The sequence below is a fragment of the Dermochelys coriacea genome, chromosome 15 (genome assembly GCF_009764565.3).
Source record: "Dermochelys coriacea isolate rDerCor1 chromosome 15, rDerCor1.pri.v4, whole genome shotgun sequence".
Taxonomy (NCBI): domain Eukaryota; kingdom Metazoa; phylum Chordata; order Testudines; family Dermochelyidae; genus Dermochelys; species Dermochelys coriacea.
Window position 1 is genome coordinate 28,878,193 of NC_050082.1, and position 22,932 is coordinate 28,901,124.

Below are 22,932 nucleotides of genomic sequence, written 5' to 3' on the forward strand. Positions count from 1 at the left end.
CAGGAGCCCGTTGCTAGGGGATCCCGCCGCTAACAAGGTCCGACCCGGCCGCTTCCGGTCCGCTCCGTCTTCCGCCCCCTGGACCTCGCGCCTCTCGGTGTCTTTGGTTCCGGCCGGCGGCAGCAGGAAGGGCTCGGGGCATGCTGGCCGGGGAGACAGACAGAGCGGTCAGGCGGCTCCTGCGGGCCGGAGGCGCGGTCAGGTCGGGAACGCGGGGCGGGGCGGGGCGGGGCGGGAACGCGGGGGGGCTACTACAGCGGCCGCCGCCGCCGCCGGGGAGGGGCGAGAAGGAAACGTGGGGTGGGGTAGGAAGAGAGCGGGGGCGGGGCGGGGGCGAAGGGGAGAGTAGGCCCTGAGGGGGGCAGCGTGTGGGGCCCGTCCAGGCGGGGCGGCAGAGGCCGCATCCCGGGCCAGGAGGCCGCAGCACCCAGGCGGGCGGGGAGTGTATCTGACACCCCGGGAGGGGGCAGCTTGGCCCCGGCTCGCAGGGAGGCCGTTGAGTGACGGGGCCCAGCCCGGCCACCGGCTGCACCCTCCTCGCCCCAGAGGGGTGACCGCCGCGGGCGTCCCGCCCTGCCCGAGACGCAGGAGCGCCGCTGCGGGCGGCAGCGTTTTACTTCTGCCCAGGGGCGTCGGTGTCAGCCCGGGGCATTTTGGCGGCGCCAAGGGGGGGGGGGGGAGTCGTTACACGTGCGGTTCGCCCGGGCGGGGGGGGGGGGGGATACCGGATCCGATGAAGTGAGCTGTAGCTCACGAAAGCTTATGCTCAAATAAATTTGTTAGTCTCTAAGGTGCCACAAGTCCTCCTTTTCCTACGTATACAGACTAGCACTAACACTTCTGAAACATGTATAGAGAGTGAGCCTCTCCTTGCCTCCTCGCCCCAGGGAGCAGCAGGCACTTGTGTCTATAATGCTGCCAGCCTAGGAGCGACTGGACTGAGCTCAGCACCCCAACTCAGAGGGACCATATATTAGCAACTTGTGCTGAAAGCTAGTCCTATGATTTGCAAACTTTGGATCTCTTCTTTACAGGAGAGATGTATTAATGGTGTAACAATTACCAAAGACATGATTGGGGGGTAAAAACACACAAAAATAGGATTGTACTAGAGAAAAATAACAGTGTTCTCTGTATTACAGTGTCCTTGCCTATAATTCCTACATGATGTGTTAATGTTGTTACTGATTTTCCAGTAGAAGACAGCAAGCAGACTTTTCCCCTTACTTTTTTAGGCATAAAGTAATGAAGAACTGGGGTGTTGTTGGTGGAATTGCTGCTGTTCTGGCAGCAGGCATATATGTTCTCTGGGGTCCCATCACAGAAAGAAAGAAACGCAGGAAAGGTGGGGAAAGTTCTAAATTGATCAAAATGATCCATATCCAGTAACAGAAAAATGTGTGCTAATGATGAATAAATTCTCATAATGTTCTCTAGAAAGGATGAGAGAATAGTAAATTTTTCATTTTATTGTGGGTTTAAATTTCTTTTGAGCTAAGACTTTGGATGTTAGAAATGTTTTCCCTTTTCTTTCAATCATTAGATTTTGTAAAACCTTTTGTTATATAGCAAAATATAAATTTTGGTCAGTGGATCGTGTTGCCTCCTATCTGAATTAGTCTGTAACAATAAAAGATTTTTATTTTCTATGTAAGTTTAAAATTTTAAAAATTATGATGATACATATTAGGCATGCTTTGTATGTGTTTTGTAATATGTTTGTATTACCTACGGAAATTCAATAAAACTTAAACAAATACACAAAATAAACATATGATTGAACATAAACACAGGATAAGTTAATGTCTTCTGCTTTGGAAAGTAAATATTCATACTACAAATAGCTAGAGTAAAGAAATATATTACACAAATCTTTGAAAACTGGAGAGCATCCCTAATACAATACTAATCTCATAGGGAAGGAGATCTCACTAAATTGAGACCAGGTGTGCAAAGTCACATAGTTTAGGCGCCCATCCTGGAAACACTTACGAATGTCTATACATCTGAATAGTCTATACAAGCTATTCACATGTGTAAAAATTAAGCACATATGTAAATGTTAGCAGGATGATTATTATTACTATTAATTATTTTATGTATTATTGTAGCACCTAGGAGCCACAGTCATGAGGCAGGACCCCAGAATCAGGGCCTTTGACCTTGCAGATAGTATAACAAGTCACAAATTGAAAATTAAATACATTACAGTTATTAATTCCAGTTTATATGGTAATTTGCAGATAATCCTACAATAATTCATGCTTGATAGTGTTAAAGTACAGCTTTCTGAAAGAACATTTTTCAGAAAAAGTTTAATTTTTTTTTACAATGGTATGATTCTTAGAGACCATAACACTATTGTACGTTTGAGTGTATTCTGATTTCTTAAATAATAGTTGTAAATACCAAATAAAAGATCACATGCACCATATCTCTTTCCATTAAAAAAAAACTGTCCTAGACTCTAGAATGTAAATTGTTAATGCATATTTCTAGGGCTTGTGCCTGGCCTTCTCAACTTAGGAAACACCTGTTTCATGAACTCTTTGCTGCAAGGCTTATCTGCTTGTCCATCTTTCATCAAGTGGCTGGAGGACTTTACAGCCCAATACAAGACTGACCAGAATGAATCATCGGAGCACCAATATTTGTCCCTTACTTTGCTGTGCCTCCTGAAAGGTATCATGTTGTTAAACTTTTAAGGGATTAGGTTACCTTAACAAGAAAATAATTGATAAAACCTAATATGTTACTGTTTTTAAGAAACTATTTGCACGGTGCAGAAAGTAAGAAATTTTTAATATCACAAAGGTGTCTCACAACAGTTGTCACAGTCAGAATTCAATCAGAAAGTACTTTCATTTACTATAATTTAATATAAACATTTCCCAGAGAGAAGGAAATTTCTCAAATAAATGCATGAGAGAGCATATGTGATGTTGGATAAAAAGATCAGAAAACTAAATTTCTTACTACTTTAATGAAGATTAGGGGATTTAATAGGCAAATTTAATTAGCTGACTTCATGGTGTTCTCTATGTACAAAGAAATGACTCAAAAAGAAAAGGAGTACTTGTGGCACCTTAGAGACTAACAAATTTATTAGAGCATAAGCTTTCGTGAGCTACAGCTCACTTCATCGGATGCAATTGGTGGAAGAAACAGAGGAGAGGTTTATATACACACACACAGAGAACATGAAACAATGGGTTTATCATACACACTGTAAGGAGAGTGATCACTTAAGATAAGCCATCACCAGCAGTAGGGGGGGGAAAGGAGGAAAACCTTTCGTGGTGACAAGCAAGGTAGGCTAATTCCAGCAGTTAACAAGAATATCAGAGGAACAGTGGGGGGTGGGGTGGGAGGGAGAAATACCATGGGGAAATAGTTTTACTTTGTGTAATGACTCATCCATTCCCAGTCTCTATTCAAGCCTAAGTTAATTGTATCCAGTTTGCAAATTAATTCCAATTCAGCAGTCTCTCGTTGGAGTCTGTTTTTGAAGCTTTTTTGTTGAAGTATAGCCACTCTTAGATCTGTGATCGAGTGACCAGAGAGATTGAAGTGTTCTCCAACTGGTTTTTGAATGTTATAATTCTTGACGTCTGATTTGTGTTCATTCATTCTTTTGCGTAGAGACTGTCCAGTTTGGCCAATGTACATGGCAGAGGGGCATTGCTGGCACATGATGGCATATATCACATTGGTAGATGCGCAGGTGAACGAGCCTCTGATTGTGTGGCTGATGTGATTAGGCCCTATGATGGTATCCCCTGAATAGATATGTGGACAGAGTTGGCAACGGGCTTTGTTGCAAGGATAGGTTCCTGGGTTAGTGGTTCTGTTGTGTGGTGTGTGGTTGCTGGTGAGTATTTGCTTCAGATTGGGGGGCTGTCTGTAAGCAAGGACTGGCCTGTCTCCCAAGATCTGTGAGCGTGATGGGTCGTCCTTCAGGATAGGTTGTAGATCCTTGATGATGCGTTGGAGAGGTTTTAGTTGGGGGCTGAAGGTGATGGCTAGTGGCGTTCTGTTGTTTTCTTTGTTGGGCCTGTCCTGTAGTAGGTGACTTCTGGGTACTCTTCTGGCTCTGTCAATCTGTTTCTTCACTTCAGCAGGTGGGTATTGTAGTTGTAGGAATGCATGATAGAGATCTTGTAGGTGTTTGTCTCTGTCTGAGGGGTTGGAGCAAATGCGGTTATATCGTAGCGCTTGGCTGTAGACAATGGATCGAGTGGTATGATCTGGATGAAAGCTAGAGGCATGTAGGTAGGAATAGCGGTCAGTAGGTTTCCGATATAGGGTGGTGTTTATGTGACCATCGCTTATTAGCACCGTAGTGTCCAGGAAGTGGATCTCTTGTGTGGACTGGTCCAGGCTGAGGTTGATGGTGGGATGGAAATTGTTGAAATCATGGTGGAATTCCTCAAGAGCTTCTTTTCCATGGGTCCAGATGATGAAGATGTCATCAATGTAGCGCAAGTAGAGTAGGGGCATTAGGGGACGAGAGCTGAGGAAGCGTTGTTCTAAGTCAGCCATAAAAATGTTGGCATACTGTGGGCCATGCAGGTACCCATCGCAGTGCCGCTGATTTGAAGGTATACATTGTCCCCAAATGTGAAATAGTTATGGGTCAGGACAAAGTCACAAAGTTCAGCCACCAGGTTAGCCGTGACAGTATCGGGGATACTGTTCCTGACGGCTTGTAGTCCATCTTTGTGTGGAATGTTGGTGTAGAGGCTTCTACATCCGTAGTGGCTAGGATGGTGTTTTTAGGAAGATCACCAATGGACTGTAGTTTCCTCAGGAAGTCAGTGGTGTCTCGAAGATAGCTGGGAGTGCTGGTAACGAAGGGCCTGAGGAGGGAGTCTACATAGCCAGACAATCCTGCTGTCAGGGTGCCAATGCCTGAGATGATGGGGCGTCCAGGATTTCCAGGTTTATGGATCTTGGGTAGCAGATAGAATACCCCAGGTCGGGGCTCCAGGGGTGTGTCTGTGCGGATTTGTTCTTGTGCTTTTTCAGGGAGTTTCTTGAGCAAATGCTGTAGTTTCTTTTGGTAACTCTCAGTGGGATCAGAGGGTAATGGCTTGTAGAAAGTGGTGTTGGAGAGCTGCCTAGTAGCCTCTTGTCCATACTCCGACCTATTCATGATGACGACAGCACCTCCTTTGTCAGCCTTTTTGATTATGATGTCAGAGTTGTTTCTGAGGCTGTGGATGGCACTGTGTTCTGCATGGCTGAGGTTATGGGGTAAGCGATGCTGCTTTTCCACAATTTCAGCTCGTGCACGTCGGCGGAAGCAGTCTATGTAGAAATCCAGGCTGCTGTTTCGACCTTCAGGAGGAGTCCACCCAGAATCCTTCTTTTTGTAGTGTTATACAGACTATGCTGACAGCTTGTGCCACACACTCTCAAAGAAACTGCGGAACCACCTGATCAACATCCTCTACAGCAAACAGGGAAAGATTAAGAATGAGCTCTCAAAACTGGATACTCTCATAAAGAACCAACCTTCCACACAAACTTCCTCGTGGCTGGACTTTACAAAAACTAGACAAGCCATTTACAAAACACACTTTGCTTCTCTACAAAAGAAAAAGGACACTAAGCTATCTAAACTACTATATGCCACAAGGGGCCACAACAATGGTTCCCGTAACCCACCCAGCAATATTGTTAATCTATCCAACTATACTCTTAGCCCAGCAGAAGAATCTGTCCTATCTCGGGGCTTCTCCTTTTGCCCCTCAACCCCCACAAACATGATACAGTTCTGTGGTGATCTAGAATCCTATTTTCGACGTCTCAGATTCAAGGAATATTTCCAACACACCTCTGACCAACATATTAACCCACAGAGACCTTCCTGCCAACACTACAAAAAGAAGGATTCTGGGTGGACTCCTCCTGAAGGTCGAAACAGCAGCCTGGATTTCTACATAGACTGCTTCCGCCGACGATATAAACCTCTCCTCTGTTTTTTCCACCAATTGCATCCAATGAAGTGAGCTGTAGCTCACGAAAGCTTATGCTCTAATAAATTTGTTAGTCTCTAAGGTGCCACAAGTACTCCTTTTCTTTTTGCGAATACAGACTAACACGGCTGCTACTCTGAAAAAAGAAATGACTGTATCTTAGGGTCCATTAACTCCATTGAAAGCTCAGGTTTTTTTATTTGCCCAGATTTTCATTATTATTGAGTCAATGCAGCTCCCTCAGGTAGGGTGATTTAAATCAGGAATCCAATTTAATCATGAATTTTTACATAAAAGTGCGTTCTTGTTGTTTATTATAACCTTAATACAGATTCTTCGCAGGTAGAGGAACTTCAGTAAAATATTCCCAAACTGGGTCTCTTTTACAGCCAGCTGCCATTATAGGTTTTCCCTTCTAGTGAGAGAATGGTATGGTAGATCTCAAATCAATGAAGGCTACACTGAGAAAGACGTCAAGACTTCTGGAATATGCTGCTCAAACGGTTTCACTTTTGTTTCTATTGCCTGTTCCTCCCTTTTCACATTTATCTCCAGACTTCTTCTTGTCCAGATCTTTTCCTCCACCAATAATCTTCTATTCATTGAACTTTTTGAAACTTTGCACTTTTAGAGAGAGGTAAGGGATTGTGTGTACACAAATCTGCAGAGGGACAATAAGGTTGAGGTCTGTTATTTCTCACCTCTATATATTTATTTATGTATTTATTTAAAAACATTGTTGCTGTTAACAAGCATGTTATCTCTGGGGACACAAATCCACAGTTTGAGAACTGCAAAACTAAACATCTATGAGGGTATCTTCTAGGCTGAGTACTGAGTCCCATTGGGTAGATAGAAAGATTAACCTAAATAATCTATACAGAAGCCCCTGGAACCCCATAAGATTGGGTTCCTAATCCATGAACTATTGGAACTCATTTACAAAATTTTTCTTTGAAAAATGAATTACATGAATATATTGTCTCATACTATAGAATTAGAATTTATAATCACTAATCCATGATGAGATATCTTTGAGTTATAATGTATCTTTATCTTTAGATAGATAGGTTTTTTCCTCAAAAAGCATTTTATCAAAAAAATCCGATTTTAAAAAAAAATCAGATCTTTTGGATTTTTTTTTTTAAAAGTCATTGATTTTTATCCACCCCGTCTTCAGGTTATTAGTTCCTTCCTAAGTCCCACCAAGGAATCTCTCAAACCTCTACTTCTGAATGAAGGATTAGCTCCACGATAAGTAATAGTTCATTTACATTCATTTTCCAAGTCCCCTCTACTCTCCTCTTTCCTTGAAAAAGGATTTTTCCATTCAAAGTTGTTGTAAAGTTGAATGAGGTGCCAGGGTCTTGCCCCTTTCCCTGCCCCTACCTGCATTGTTGTTATGGAAGCTGAAGGAGAGATCAGAGGGCGAGGTTTTAAAATAAATATAACTGGAGAATAAGGATTTACAATCGTGTACAGTTGTTTAGGAAGGGAAAAAAAGGCATTCTGCAAATCATTCCTCTCAGACATAACTGAGAAATAACTGTGCAGCTGTGGATCAGTGGCTGGGGCAGCTCCTTGTACTTAAGCATGTGTTAACAAGTCATTCCACTGTTGTAAGTGAAAAGAAATTAGGCCCACTATACCCAGGTTTTGTGATCTAACCAATCTTAGTGGCTCCATTTATCATGTTGAACTTAATACCTCCAGCTTTATCCTGCCAAGAGGTCACAGAAGATGATGTCCTGGATGCAAGCTGTTTGTTAGAAGTGTTAAGGCTGTACAGGTGGCAGATCTCGTCATTTGAAGAGCAGGTGATTACAAAATTCAAACTAGATTATAGTATACATTAGATACTGTGATGATAGGTGCCTTATGTAATATATGGTATTTATAGATCTGAATATCAAATCTGAATCCTCTTCAACATGGTGAAAAGTTGTCTTTAGTAACTAAAAGAAAGCAGCAATGTGATTAATACATGATATCTTCAGTTTGTTTTAGAGACACCTGATTCAGACTCTAATGCCTTTCAACTGTCAGTGTTTGGTATGACACTGCCAGTAGTGATAAGATTCTAGGGGGTAAAATCCTGGCCCCATTAAAGTCAATGCAAGTTTTGCCATTGACTTCAACAGGACCATGATAAAATGCCCTGGTTTCTGGTTCTAAGGAAGTTCCCTGTGTTTTCTTAAGGCTCCCAGATTTAGTTACACATAACCGATGGGGCTTCTAGATCTTGTACACAGTGCATATGTCTGCAAGCTGGGCAGAGATACCCAATATAATAGATTCTGCTTAATAGCAACATGGGTATTGACAACTTCCGGTTAATAGCAGCATTTTGCCAGGAACCAATCCCATTACGTTGACTTTAATGTTAACAGGATGCAGATATTGGCAACAGCATGCTGCTTAGTAACACCATTTCTTTGATTTTTGGAAGAAAGGCCCCAGCTGTCGGCAGATTTGCAAGGATGCAGCCAGGGAAGGAAGTGCTGAGGATTGCCTACCATGGCTGCAGCCCTACAAACCTGCCTGTGGTTGGTGCTCAGCCCATCCCAATGCTTCCTTCAGGGGTTGCAGGCCAACAAACATGCTGCTGCACAGGGATGGCACTGGAGGTAAGAGGCTGTGGACGGGGCAGTAGTGGGTAGGGGGGCTGCAGCCCACATGCCAGAGTTGCATGGCACCTCTCCCTGCACTCCAGGCTGTATCCTGCTCAGGGGCTGCACCCAGGGAAGGAAGTGCTGGAACATGCTAAGCTCTGACCCCCAGAGAGCACAGAGAGGGATATGGTGCAGTCCCATGAGCCCCCAGCTCCCAATAGAAACTACATCATCCTGCTGGTTTGCAGGGGTGCAGTCAGGGAAGGCACATCCCAGCATTTCCTTTCCTCGCTGCAGCCTCGCAAACCTGCCTTCTCCTTGTTGGCAACTGCTGGATAAGGGCAACTTTTTCCTGGCAACTGAGGAGAATAAGCAGAATCTATTGTATTTGAAAAATGTTTTCTGCTCCTAAATGTGTGAAGTTGGTTGGGGTCAGTAAACTGGTCAGTTGCTCTTCTATAAATATCATATATTTTATACTTCATATCCATAACAAATGACGTAAGAGTTCAGTTCTGCTCTCATTGAAGTTAGTCAGTTTCACCACTGACCTGAATGGAAAGCAGGCTTTTGGGTCATTATTGTGAGTATATTTTTTGTGTGTGTACTCTTCGGTATTCTTTCAGTGTTATATGCCACAAATACATTTAAAAAAAATGTGTACACTGTTGTGGGCTTAGCTTTGAAGAAAAGATTATTAGCAAAATTGTAGCACATGCATAGGGATATAGGACTGGAAGGGACCTCGTGGATCATCAAGTCCAGTCCCCTGTTATTGCAGGGAACCCCATCATATAATCCTGTTGATAAATTTATAAAGCTCCATCTTAAAATGAGCAAGGTTGTTTGCTCCCATTCCTCGTATTGGGAGGCTGTTCTAGAACCTTACTCCTCTAATGGTTAGAAAACCTTCTCATTTCCTGCCTGAATGTATTCATGGCCAATTTATACTCATTTGTTCTTGTGCCAGCATTGTCCTTTTGCTTAAATATCTCTTTTTCCTCTCTTGTGTTTACTCCCAAATGTATTTAGAAAGAGCAATCATATCTCCTCTCAGCCTAAGTGGTTATTATTAAATTAACTGGGTCCTAAAAGTGTAATAATTTCTTCTTAAAGGAAAAATTAACACCTCATTTTGCCATGACAGATTCCTATGTGCACACACATTCTTGGTATGTTTGTTGATGCTGTCTTGTTTGTTTTCCTTCTAAGTTGTATATCACCCTTTAATAGGATGCTCATGAACTATTCCATGTCCTTACATCTTCACTGGAAGATGAGCGAGATCGTCAGCCCCGGATCACACACTTGTTTGATGTGCATTCATTACAGGTAAAACTGTGTAAAAATGTTATTTCCTTTTCCTTTAAAGTGATAGAGCCTGTTTAGATACTAAATATGCAATGCTGCTCTTCCATCTTTGGATAAAAATGAATTAATAAAACTAGTAAATTGAAAAAGAAAACTTTTCAAAGCAATATAATATTTTAGTACTTTGCATTTATATTGACCCAGTCATGCAAGGAGCTGTGGGAGTTGAGGGCACTCAGCATCACATGGGATTGGGCCCACAGCACCATCCATTTGAGAATCTCAGTATACTGTATGGATGGACAATAGGAATTGTCATAATGGCCAAGACCATTAGTCCATCAAATCAGATATCCTGTCTCTAACAGTTGTCAATACATCAAGTGCTTTAGAGGGAGATACAAGAAACTATATAATGGACAATTATGGAATAAACTACTCAGAGAAGAAGTTTCTTCCTAATCTTCCACAATTAGCAATTTTATTCTATCTTTTAAGCTTTTAGCAATTGTTGTAAGCAATTGTTGTAAGCTCTCATTATCTTTTTGTTACAAGTTCCAGCATTCATGGCGCATTATATAAAAAACACTTCTTTTATCCATTTTAAATTCATTGCTTTTCAGTTTCATTGGTTGTCCCTAAATATTATTTTTTTAAAGGTATAATTTTTAGGCTAAAATGAGAGCATATTTAAGATTTTGTAAGGTGAGATTTAATACAATCTTTTTCCCTCCTCTGTAGCAGCCAGAAATAACCCAAAAGCAAATAAGCTGCAGGACAAGAGGTAACATTTTCTCCCTTGAAAAAATGTTAAATGTTTCCATTTGCTTATAGACATGGCAACAGCGGTTGTTTTACTTATTGCAGTAATATTACTATTGTCAGGGTTCCCTCCCCACTCTGAACTCTAGGGTACAGATGTGGGGACCCGAATGAAAGAACCCCTAAGCTTATTTCTACCAGCTTAGGTTAAAACTTCCCGAAGGCACAAATTCTTTGCCCTTGGACGGTAGGCTGCCACCACCAAGTGATTTAACAAAGAATCAGGAAAAGGACCACTTGAAGTTCCTGTTCCCCCAAAATATCCCCCCAAGTCCTTACACCCCCTTTTCTGGGGAGGCTTGAGAATAATATCCTAACCAATTGGTTACAAAGGGATCACAGACCCAACCCCTGCGTCTTAGACAATAGAGAAATCAGTCAGGTTCTTAAAAGAAGGATTTTATTTTAAAAAAAGGTAAAAATCATCTCTGTAAAATCAGAATGGAAAATAGCTTTAGAGGGTAACAAAAAATTCAAAAACACAGCAGAACTTCCTCTAGGCTTAGTTTCAAAGTTACAAAAAACAGGAATAAACCTCCCTCCAGCAAAGGAAAAATTAACAAGCAGAACAAAAGATCATCTAACACGCCTTGCCTGGTTTTTACTTACAATTTGTAATATGAGAGACTTCTAGGATGGTTTATAGGAGAAGCAGTTTTCTGACCTGTTGCTTCTCTGCTTCCCAAGAGAACCACACCAAAAACAAAGCCTCTCCTTCTCCCCTACCCCCAAGATTTGAAAGTATCTTCTTTCCCCATTCATCCTTTTGGTTAGGTGCCAACCAGGTTATTTGAAGGAGTACTTGTGGCATCTTAGAGACTAACAAATTTATTTGAGCATAAGCTTTCATGAGCTACAGCTCGCATCATCCAATGAATGCATCCGATGAAGTGAGCTGTAGCTCACGAAAGCTTATGCTCAAATAAATTTGTTAGTCTCTAAGGTGCCACAAGTACTCCTTTTCTTTTTGCGAATACAGACTAACACGGCTGCTACTCTGAAACAGGTTATTTGAGCTTCTTAACTCCTTACAGGTAAGAGGATTCTAGGCTACCCTTAGCTGTATGGTTATGACAATTATTTGATCTGTTTCTAGTGACCTGGAATGCATCTTTAAACCTGTCCAAAGCAATGTTAATTAAAGATTTGTAAACCGAAAGTAAAGTGTTTTTAAAAAACCTGGGTTTTAACAGCTGTAAAAAAAACCAACCCCAAAGAAATAAAAAATCCAGGCATTATATTGATCATGATGAACATGGAAGTACTAAATATTAAAGACAGTTACAACTTTGTATTTAGGGTCACTTCACCCCATGTCAAGTCACTGGAAGTCTCAACATCCTTTTCATGGAAGGTTGACAAGTAACATGCTTTGCAAACACTGCGAACACCAGGTACAAGAATTTGTATTTGATATTAATTATAAACAAATAAAAAAGGAAAGCTTAACCAAAGTACATTCTAGTGGATTCTTTAGTGACAACTACCATCTTTTGTTTTATTTTGTGCAATCCTGAAAATTTGCAGGATTGGGGACTTATATTGTAAGCACACCAGGGCAAGGACTTTGTTTTCATATTTGTCTGTAAAGTGCCTAGGACAGCATTGGTGCGTACAAATATGTAGTAATAATGAAAAACACAAAATTGTGACCATGCTTTGTTTTATAAGTGTGGTGATTGTAACTTAAATATTGCATTTAGTATTTGACTTTCACTTGCAGACACATTCGTGTTATAAGAGACTTCCGGTAGCACAGGTAGCATTTTAAGACTTGATCATTCAGTCTTCAAACAGCCATGTTCCTGTTGATTCTTGTGCAGTAAATGTGGGATTGAGCCGGGAGTGTTGACTTCTGTGCTGGACAGAGGAAACAGTACCTAATGCTTACAGAATATCTTCTGCTGCCATTGAAAAATTCTACTCAAATATTTACAAAACAATTTCCAAAACTCTTTGCAGAAAAAAAATGAACCTGTCCTCCACTGAACTAACCAGATATTTTTACTCGATCTTTGAATTGTTTGTAACTAATTTTGCTGTATTCAGAAATACAAATCCAGATCAGATTATATCTAGTTAGAGTCCAGTCCTGTGAGGTGTTAGTACCTTTAACTTCCACTTCGTTCCATAGGAGTAGAGAGTGCTTGAGCCTGTTTTCATTAGGCTGAAGGTGGACTGTAACCCTGTGGACATGTGAAATGTTTTCTTTCAGAGTCCTGTGAGGTGTGATACATTTGACAGTCTTTCGCTGAGTATTCCAGCAGCCATGTGGGTATGTGCTTTCTGCTGAAGCATGATCCATTCTGTACTACATGCTGCCTCATAGTCAAAGCTTTATTCTAGACTCTAGTCCTATGTCTGAATTTAAGATGATGGGGTGAAATTGTAAATCAGTAATTTAGAATTAATTTTATTACATTTTTGTTGTTGTTTTAGTAGATTTTCCTGACTCAGTATCTTACTCTGAATATAGTGGGGCAAATTTCTAGCTGAGGTAACCAAGTGTAACTTCATTGATATCAATGGAGTTGTCTGCCTACACCGGTGATAAATTTGGCCCTGTCTGCATATCTAGAGATACCAAAGTGCAACCGAGGGCCATGTGTTTCCTGCAAAGTCCTAGAATGTGCCTCTGCTTGCTTTTTCCCTATGAGTAGAGTGAGGACAAAGCTGCCAAATTGTAGGCTGTTAGAGCTGGTAATTTCAAGGAAGAAGCCATTTCTATTAATCTCTAAAGCAGTGTTTCTCAACCTTTTTGATACAAGGGACCAGCTTGCTGCCTTCCTAAACTGTGTCAGGTAGATCTCAGGGACCAGTGCTGGTCCACTTACCGGTCATCGAGAAACACTGCTCTAAAGGAGATACAAGTCTGGACAAATATTATGGTTGTGTGCAAAGTTATTATTAGATTACCAATAGTCCACTTGTATTCAAAATTTGTGTGGTCCTTGGTATTGCAAAGTTTGGGCCCCTCATATACTGTGTGCTACAAGTTTGTGTCTCCAGACAAGGGATCTGTTATCCCCTTTGTGTGTTCATGGAACAGCCATTTGCATTCATAGGAGTTTTGTGCCAATGCCTAGGGGAGAACAGAACCAGGCTTTTGACACTTTGTCTGTGCTAGTTTCCTACTTGTATACCCAAGTTGAAGATGACCCCTGCTCACCAGCAGTATAGATTTTTGCCATCGAAAAGACGGCTAAAAATAGCAAGAAAGCAATTAATGCATGAGACATAAAATACAGCCAGAAGGCCACATTTCTGCTGGGCAAGGGGTCGGGCTGCAGAAGGTGTTTCGTGGGGCACTGTGTAATTGTGGAGGGAAGTATTGTAAGAGGGCCAGGGATCCACTGGTTCAAAACCCCACTAAGAAGGTGACACAGGAAGTATTACGGAACAAATTACCGAGGGAGGTAATGGAATCTCTGTCACTGGAAGTTTTTAAGAACAGGTTAGACAAACCTGTCAGGGATGGTCTAGATAATACTTAGTCCTGCCTTAGTGCAGGGGACTTGATTAAATGACCTCTTGCGGTCTCTTCTAGTCTTACGATCCTATGGCTACTACTCCTGCACATAAACTATAAGGATAAACTGGGTGGAAGGAGGAGGCTTCCATTTCCCCACCAACCTTGTGTATGTTCTCTGCTCAAAGCCCTTCTACTCTAGCTTTGTGGAGGAGCCAGGATATAGCTCAGAATGTATTAATTCCTATTAAATAGATGATGACAATCCTTTAACAGAATTTAATTGTGTACATCATAAAATCAGTGCAAAGTTATTTTTTCTCACACTCAGGGTCGTCCTATGACACTGGACCACTGCCTCCACCATTTCATCTCTTCTGAATCAGTAAAGGATGTTGTATGTGACAATTGCACTAAAGTATGTAATTTTAATTTATATTCTCTTCCAGCTCAGTTTCTAGATCAAGTGACTCAGACTCAGGACTCCTAGGTTCTACTCCTTGCACTGCTGCTGACTTGCTGAACCCTCAGTTTCCTCACCTCTGAAGTGTGGATACTACCTCACAGGGTGTTAGGAGTCTTAAATTATTAGTAGTTTGTAAGCACTTTACAGATCCTGGAATACTCAGAGATTGCCAAGTATTAAATTTTATAATATCCTGGGTGGGGTGTTTTTTTTCTGATCTTTAAACATTGTTTTACAAATACTTGTAACTAGACTGTAGCACAGGGAGTAAGAGTAACGTGTCTAAGATCAGACAGAGAATGGCTAAAGGTTAGACTAGAACCCAGAATTTCTGTGTTCATGGGCACTTTCTATACATGTTTCTATTTAGTTTCACTTCTTAATTCTCATGTACTGGTATAGTTCTGCACTTCTGAGGTTACAAACAGCTGGGAAATGGTTAAATCTAAACAAACTGTTTAAACCTGAGTGTAGCCCTAGATAAGAAACTACTATTTTTTTGGCATATGCACACCCCCAATATTGGTTTGTGTAATTTAATATTATGGATAATTAAATGGCTATAATTGTGTTTCCTTTGATTTTAGATTCAGGTAGAAGGGACACTGAATGGGCAAACCACAGAAAACCAGAGAACAACGTTTGTTAAACAATTAAAGCTAGGAAAGGTGAGACAAATTGATCTGGCAAATTTCTTTTTTTAAAGCCTCTATGGAAGTGTCTTCTAAAACAATCCAGTGACTTATCTCTTTAGTCTGTTATTTTGATACCCACTTCTTGGCATTGAGCTTGGAGCCCATTCATATTCTATTTTGCACTTAAATGTGAGCTCATTTGGCAGTTTTGTATGCCATAACACCTTGACTCAGCAAAGCACTTTAAGCCTATGCTTAACGTTAAACACATGAATAATCTCACCTTAATTCTACAGTGTGTGTAAACATATGTATTGCTGAGTTGTGGCTTATATGTCCCTTGTGATTCAGCAAGAAAAATATGTGATTCTGTATTTCAGTGGTGAATGAAATAATTCCTATTTATATTTTGTTAAACACTTTGCCATCCCTAAGCAATTGCATGTTCTTAAAATAAATAAATAAACCCCATTCTGAGTGCAGGTGATTGGGTGGGTGAACATGGTAATAAACAGCTGAAACAATTTAGATTGTTCTGTGTTTGTGCAGCACACAGCACAATTGGGTCCGGGTCTACTACTAGAGCTCCTAGGCACGACAGTAATACTAATAACTTAATTTAAAGAAACAGTAAAACCTTGTCCTGCATTTTGGATGTAAAACAATGTAACTGTTTGACTCTGTTTTCCACGGCGCTTGCTCGTTTCACTGTGACCAGGCACAAAAACATTGCACGTGAAAACTTAGCTGTGGGTACAGTATAATGCACGAACTTCCAGGGACCCGGATCCTCTGTCCCTAAGGGATTATATTGATCAGAATCTTTGGTCTGCGCTGGACAAGCTTAAACATGCATGTGTTTTTATTGACTTTTCCCACATGTGGCAAACCCTGTTAATTTTGTCCATCATCCTACCTAATAAATTATGCTAGTGTTATTAGAAACCTCTCTTCTGACAGTCAGGCTTTATACTTTGTATTATAGGTATTACTTCTAATGGGCTTACATACAGATATAGTAGCAGATGAGAAACCAGATTAGTAATCCACTTCACCATTTACTCTCTTGGACTTTAATTCTAGTTTCAAGAATATAGTTTTAAATCAAGCAGTCGTTTCTTCTTATTTTTAATATGTCTGTTGACATATTTCTGTGGAATGTGCTTGAAGCTCCCTCAGTGTCTGTGTATCCATCTGCAAAGGCTGAGCTGGTCAGACCAAGGCATGCCTCTGAAACATCATGAACATGTGCAGTTCAACGAGTTCCTTATCATGGACATCTACAAATACCACCTCCCTGTCCATAAATCAAACCAGCATGATCTAAACCAGAAAGGCAATCCATGGATGTCGTCTGAAACAAAGGATGGGTCAGCAGTAAAAGCCTCAGGTATTTGATCTGAAAATATCAGATAGTTTATCAGTGTATAAGAAAAAAAAATATTTATTTTGATTTTATTAAAACCTAGAAAGATCCCCTTTCCCAGCAGGCTTTGGCCCCTTGACATATATTTAAAATACAATTCTTACAAATTTACTGTTCACTCCCATTCCAAAATACTTGGAGTATAGGTGGGCTGTGGAGAACTGGGCTGCTTTAGCCCCAAAGGATAAGTGAGTTCCAAAGTTGATAGGTCCTCACAGAGAATGTCTTGTTAGTAGACCACCACTTTTAAATCAAGGGAGCTCCAACTATGACTGTATTGCAGGGGGAGTGCAGACCCTGGAGCTTTCATATAATGTGGTCACAATCAGATCCTATGTCAAAACTAATGTTGAAATTGCAGGGCAGTTCAAGGTGTAAATTATACAGTGTTTAATGAAAGGGGCCTGATCCTACAAACCGTTATTCATATGAGGAACTGCATAGAGTTCATGGGGCCTGTTCACATAGGAAAGAGTTTATAGGATCATGTGTCAAAAACTGTGCATTTGAAAAATGGCCCTGGATCCAGTCAGCCTTCAGTGTGCAGGGTGTCTATTAAAGTCAGAATTCAGCTCTAAAGAAGTCTTTTGTTGGCAGGAACAGCCATTGAGGAGGTGTTAGGCATGCAGACTGTGCCCTTGCTTGATAACGCCACAACGTTTTGCTTAAAGAAATAAAAAAAATTTTCATACACTTGAGCAAACTGTTTCCAATCTCTATGGCTATATTGTATCACATCATTAGAGCTTAATTCCCTTGTTGCTGCTGGTCCCAAGTCTTCAAATGATTACTTGAATCGAAAGCTAACTACTACTTCAAATAACCCAAAAAGAGCAGGGCTCTTGCAGCCACATTCTACTATGAGCTGTTAACAGTGTCCTTGGATATAATGTTCCCTTCCTCATTAGGGAATCGTGAGGTTTAATTAATTAATGGTAAAGTGCTTTCAAATTCTCTAATGAAAGGTGCCATAGAGAGCACAGGGCTATTATTTGTAATATTAATAGTTAAGCTGCAGATCAGTTAAATCACTGAATGTATCATTTCTCTGGCAGATCTGGAGCAGACATGTAGCACTAAATCATTCTTTATGAATGGTGCCTGCTCTCCTTCATTATTAACGTCCCGGATAACTTTCCCACTTGCAGTAGTTCCAGACTGCAGGTAAGACAGACTTTTGAAGTTATTTCATAATTTCTACCTGTGCTTAAAACTGATGTAGATTAATAGTTTCCTTTATTCCATCTTTACTGTGATTCGGTAGTCACATAATTTACCATTTATCCCAGCTACTGCAAGTGTCCTCGTAGTTAGCAAAGGATTTCTTTCCCTTTCTGTTTGGGTGATTTGGCAGTTCTACTCTGCTCCCTGTGTCCCCAGCTAGTAAAAGGAGTTGAGTGAATTATAAGTGAAGAGTTCAAAATCTCCTTTCTCTGGTTGCTTTTGCTCTGATGGAGAAAAAAATCACGAGTGCAGCAAGCTTCTTACTGCAGAGCTATCATCTTATAACTGCTACCTCTTCCCTGATATTGCCCTCTTCTTTTCTCTTGAATTTTGAGAACAAATAAGTGTTTGTCATTTCTTCTAGACTTTAAAAAAAAAAAAAAAATCTTGTATTTGAGGAGCCTGTTTTTCAGAGGAGCTGTGTGCTTGCTGCTCCCTGCAACTTCAGTTAGAGCTGTGGGCACTCCGCTCTTGTGATGATCAGGCCTAATACTTGTCCTGTTAAATATTTTTCCCAGCGCTCTCCTAGTTTCTAAGAATATTCACTTTTCCCATGTGGCTGATATATAGTTCCTATAAAAAGAAAAGGAGTACTTGTGGCACCTTAGAGACTAACAAATTTATTAGAGCATAAGCTTTCGTGAGCTACAGCTCACTTCATCGGATGCATTTGGTGGAAAAAACAGAGGAGAGATTTATATACACACACACAGAGAACATGAAACAATGGGTTTATCATACACACTGTAAGGAGAGTGATCACTTAAGATAAGCCATCACCAACAGCAGGGGGGGGAAAGGAGGAAAACCTTTCATGGTGACAAGCAGGTAGGCTAATTCCAGCAGTTAACAAGAATATCAGAGGAACAGTGGGGGGTGGGCTGGGAGGGATGTCTGTCTGATCTGTAATCATGTATCTTTTTCCTGGGGTATATACTGACTTACGGTATTCCTTGCCTTTGCTCGCACCATGTGTCATGACTTGTTTCAGGAGGGGCATGGTGAGATTCACAGGTTAGAAAAACAAGTGCATGGAGCAAGTACTTGAGAGGCTTCCATTATTATATAGGGATAGTATCATGTAGTTTTATGTTTTTTCTATTAAAATCACATGTCCTGGGATAACTTTTACCATTAACACTGCTGTAGAACTTAGCACTTACATACTAAAGGAAACAGGTGGGAGGCTTCCCTGCAAAAGCCACTGTGCTGCACAGTATGCAATGGCCCTCTCTAGAATACATTCCAGAAACTGTTTTCATTAGTACTCAAAGCAGCAGTTCTGTTCTCCTGATTGGAGAAGAGAGAAGCATTTTGACAATCACAGTGAAGGCCTTGGGTGTTATGAGGGAATGTGGTGGGGTGAGAGTGCATCTCTTATGAAGGGGGTCCATGGAATGAAAAACATGCTTTAAAATGAACTTGCTACTGAAAATAAAGTGACTGGCGATTCTCCAGGTATGTGTTTGATACACAAGTGCTGCTGACCTCTTCCTTTCTCTCATTTGCCCCTCAGTTCCCCAGTGTATCTCTACCGTCTGATGGCTGTTGTAGTTCATCATGGGGACATGCATTCTGGACACTTCGTGACATATCGCCGCTCTCCGTCTTCTCCCAAGACCGCACTCTCGGTTAGTAACCAGTGGTTGTGGATTTCAGATGACACTGTGCGCAAAGCTAGTTTGCAAGAAGTGCTTTCATCTAGTGCTTACCTGCTCTTTTATGAGCGTGTTCACTCAAGAGTGCAGCACCAAACTCAGGAGTTCAGGGCCGAAGAATAACTTGGACCTCTGGAGAAGGATAAAACTTGAGAAAACTGCTCTTGTGAGATGTACATTGCACCTCCTGACTGCTGTGCAAATAGCTCACCAGATGCCCTTCGATATTCCGCACCTTCCTGGCAATGGAGCCTGGCTACTGCAGGGAGCTAGTGTCTGATACCAAAACGATGCTACTCAAAGTTGGTCTGCTAGTGCTGGGCACTCCAGAGTGTGTCTGCATTAGAGAAGCATATTTGCTGTTCAGATAATATTCTCTCTGCACCACAGATTTGAAACATGGAATTTAAAACAAAGACTTCCCAGGGCCACATCTTTTTATTCTGACCTGTATGCATGTTTTCAGGTGGAGCTGCTTAGTGTCACCTTAAGATATTTCTTAGCAGGGGAGCCCTAGAAGTAATTGATGAGAAATTACTGTTATCAAAGGCAATGATTTAAAAAAGTGAAGTGCCTTGAGATTATTTCAATTATTACATTAACCTTGTCTACATTCTGGTAAACATTGATATCAAAGCGATATGAAGAACTATTAACTGAATCACATTTCTTGTCATAACCCCAGCTAAGCAACTAAACAAGTTGTCTTTACCAAACATGCTTGATCAAAAAAACCCTTTCCTATTTGTATCTTTTCCCCCTAATATTTCATTTATTTGTACATCATAGAAGTACTTATGTCAATCCAAACTGTAGTTTTCTGTTTCAGGGAAATACTCAAATTGTTGATCAGTTAGAACTGAGACACTGATTTGTTGCTCCATATTCTCATACTGTTAAGAGATGTTAAGAGAGAGCAGTATCTGCTATCAATCACTATGGTAATGTCTTCTGTCTCTGTAAAACAATTTGATACTGTTGCTTTAGAGCATCAGGTAGGCTGTGCCTCTCAGTGCTAATCTTAAAGGTCACTGATTGGTACTCTAAACTCACCTTTCCTATCTTAATGATGAACACTGCCATTCCCTATCATCCCTTCTGATGAATGCCTTCTGATCTGCAATGGCGCTTGAACCGGTTGTGATTGTGAGCCTGGGATTTGAAGCAACATGTGTCATGGTGGGTTAGAATACACACAATTGCATGGGCAGTGGTTGGCACTTAGTCCAGTAAAATAGTACAGTAGCCTGAACAGGTTGGTATCACTGCATTAGATATTGCTATTTTTAAAGAGTTTGATATTAACTGTATGTTGCTGCTCTGTGCTCTTTGGTGTGTAAAAAAAAAAAGATGGGGACAGAGGCAAGAAATCCTTTTTGGCTGTTTTTAAATTAATAGGGATAAAATGGACAGACGTGGGAGTTCTTTTCTATTTATGTACTTTTGGCGGGGGGTGAGAGAGAGGGAGGAAGTCTGAATGTCAGACTAGGTGTTTTCAGTGTAAAACATTGACTGACTTTTCAGACAATATCTACTGCCTCTCTAAAATAACTTTTTTTTCCAAAAAGTTTTTTTACTGTAACTTTGTATATTTTGGATCCATATCATTCAAAAGCCCAATGTTGTTCATATGCATTCGGAGCTTTTTAATAGAAGACTGAAAAAAACAGCCACAAGATCATAGGCTATGAATGTATATAACACTTAGCTGAAGTCATTCCAGAGTGGGGATCATAATCTCTACTCAGAATAATGCTCATAACCAGAGAAGTCTGTATAAATCCATTGACCTATCCGGTCCAAAGATAACCTTGGCTTCTGTGTTAGAAGCACTTTTTTACCTTACTAATTTTATTACTATTTAAAAAAATATGTAATACCAATGAACTTTGTGACTATTGAAATAAGACCTAAACTCAGCATGTGACCCACAAAACCAAAAAAAGGATACCTGAGGCTGACGCTTCTCTCTTGTAGATAGACAGAAGTGAGCACTATGGGCTTTGCAAAGCAGTGCTGGTTGTCAACTGGGCAAGAAACACATGCAAAGCATTTGTCTACAGAAATCCTGCCAGTTGTACCTCTGACCTTCAAAACATTTCCATCTGACAGCGTATATGCTGCCATAGCAAGGCTCAACAGGGTCTGCTTTGAAATTTTAACTCCTTTGATTTTGTGGGAGAGTCTGCTCATTGATAGTATTTGAACAAGTCACTTTATTATGCAGTAATGTGTGGTGTATCAGATACTACCCACTGGGAGGACTGTAGGCTTTAGGACTCATCAGCCTCTATGTGATTGTGTGAAGCCACACACTGCTGCAAGTTGGGTGTGTATGAGTAATGTTTTCTGAAAATTTCCTTTTGTATACACCTGCTCTTCACTAGTGACATTTCTCTGTGCCAGTTTGGTGTGAGTGAAAGGCTGCTCACTGTCACACATCACTAAGCTACTAGTTTGCCATACTGCCACTGAACTGGAAGTTTCATTTGGAATCTTCAGCAAAGGGCAATAGGAATGAGTGTTGGGCAGAATCTCTTCTTATCTTCATTGCAAGAAAGGAACAGGAGTTCTTTTCTTAGCACTGGTTGTGGAGAAGCGTCAGCAGCTTGGTCATGATGCTGAGAACCCACAACTTACATTGGCTTCAGAGACTTGCAGATGGTTGGCACCCCTCTCAGTCAGACCCTGGACGCAGTCTGGCCAGCTGAGCCTCATGGGCAGATACCTTTTGAAAGCAATATGTCTCTGTTCAGGTGGAGGGGTACACCCAAATGGCTCAGCTTGTAGGATTGGGGGGCTAGTCTCTGCCAGCCAGTAACAGCATTTTAATTTCTCAAAGGCTAGAGTTGTTGAAAAGGTGCTTATGAATGGAATAAAGGAATGTTATGACACATTAACCATATAGAAAACTGACCTCTGCTTACTCTGGTAGAACTAAGATAACAGCTCTTTAATTGAATTATTCTTGTTTTAATGCACATGTTAATAAAAGTTATGATGTTAGAGTCCAAACAACTGCACTTCATTTCCAACACTGCTGTCTTTGAACTGCCTATTCCCTTATGGGAATTTGTGTACCTGTCCTGTACAGTAGCAATAAAAGAACCAACTTATTAGAAAAGGTATCTGGATACATGTGGTGATGGATTGAAACAAAAGACAAGTGAGAGGCAGCAGTGATGTCTTTTCCTTTTCTAATGCAATGGCCTGCAATACCGGCCACTGTGAACTCCTGATTTGTTCTGTTCCGTGGTTGAACACAAGACACTGACAAGACTGTAGCACTCAAAGCACGAGTTTTTAGTTAGTGTAACAAATTCTGTAT

The 22,932-nt window shown here is 40.9% G+C and overlaps 1 protein-coding gene across 4 annotated transcripts; it reads left to right on the plus strand.

Annotated features, from left to right (window-relative positions):
• Positions 1-63: 63 nt before the first annotated feature.
• USP30 (ubiquitin specific peptidase 30) lies at positions 64-22,610 on the plus strand. Of its 4 annotated transcripts, XM_038373734.2 has the most exons (13): positions 64-202; positions 1,236-1,345; positions 2,500-2,682; positions 7,695-7,798; positions 9,827-9,925; positions 10,646-10,688; positions 12,026-12,120; positions 12,942-13,001; positions 14,527-14,613; positions 15,249-15,329; positions 16,467-16,686; positions 17,778-17,886; positions 19,463-22,610. In XM_038373734.2, exons 1-13 carry the CDS (start codon positions 141-143, stop codon positions 19,725-19,727), a joined length of 1,518 nt encoding a protein of 505 aa, XP_038229662.1. In that variant the 5' UTR covers positions 64-140; the 3' UTR covers positions 19,728-22,610. The 4 variants fall into 4 exon arrangements, with proteins under 4 accessions (XP_038229662.1, XP_038229663.1, XP_043354374.1 ...); XM_038373735.2 differs by lacking the exon at positions 12,942-13,001 and having other exon boundaries at positions 71-202; XM_043498439.1 differs by lacking the exon at positions 2,500-2,682 and having other exon boundaries at positions 71-202.
• The last annotated feature ends 322 nt before the right edge of the window (positions 22,611-22,932 follow it).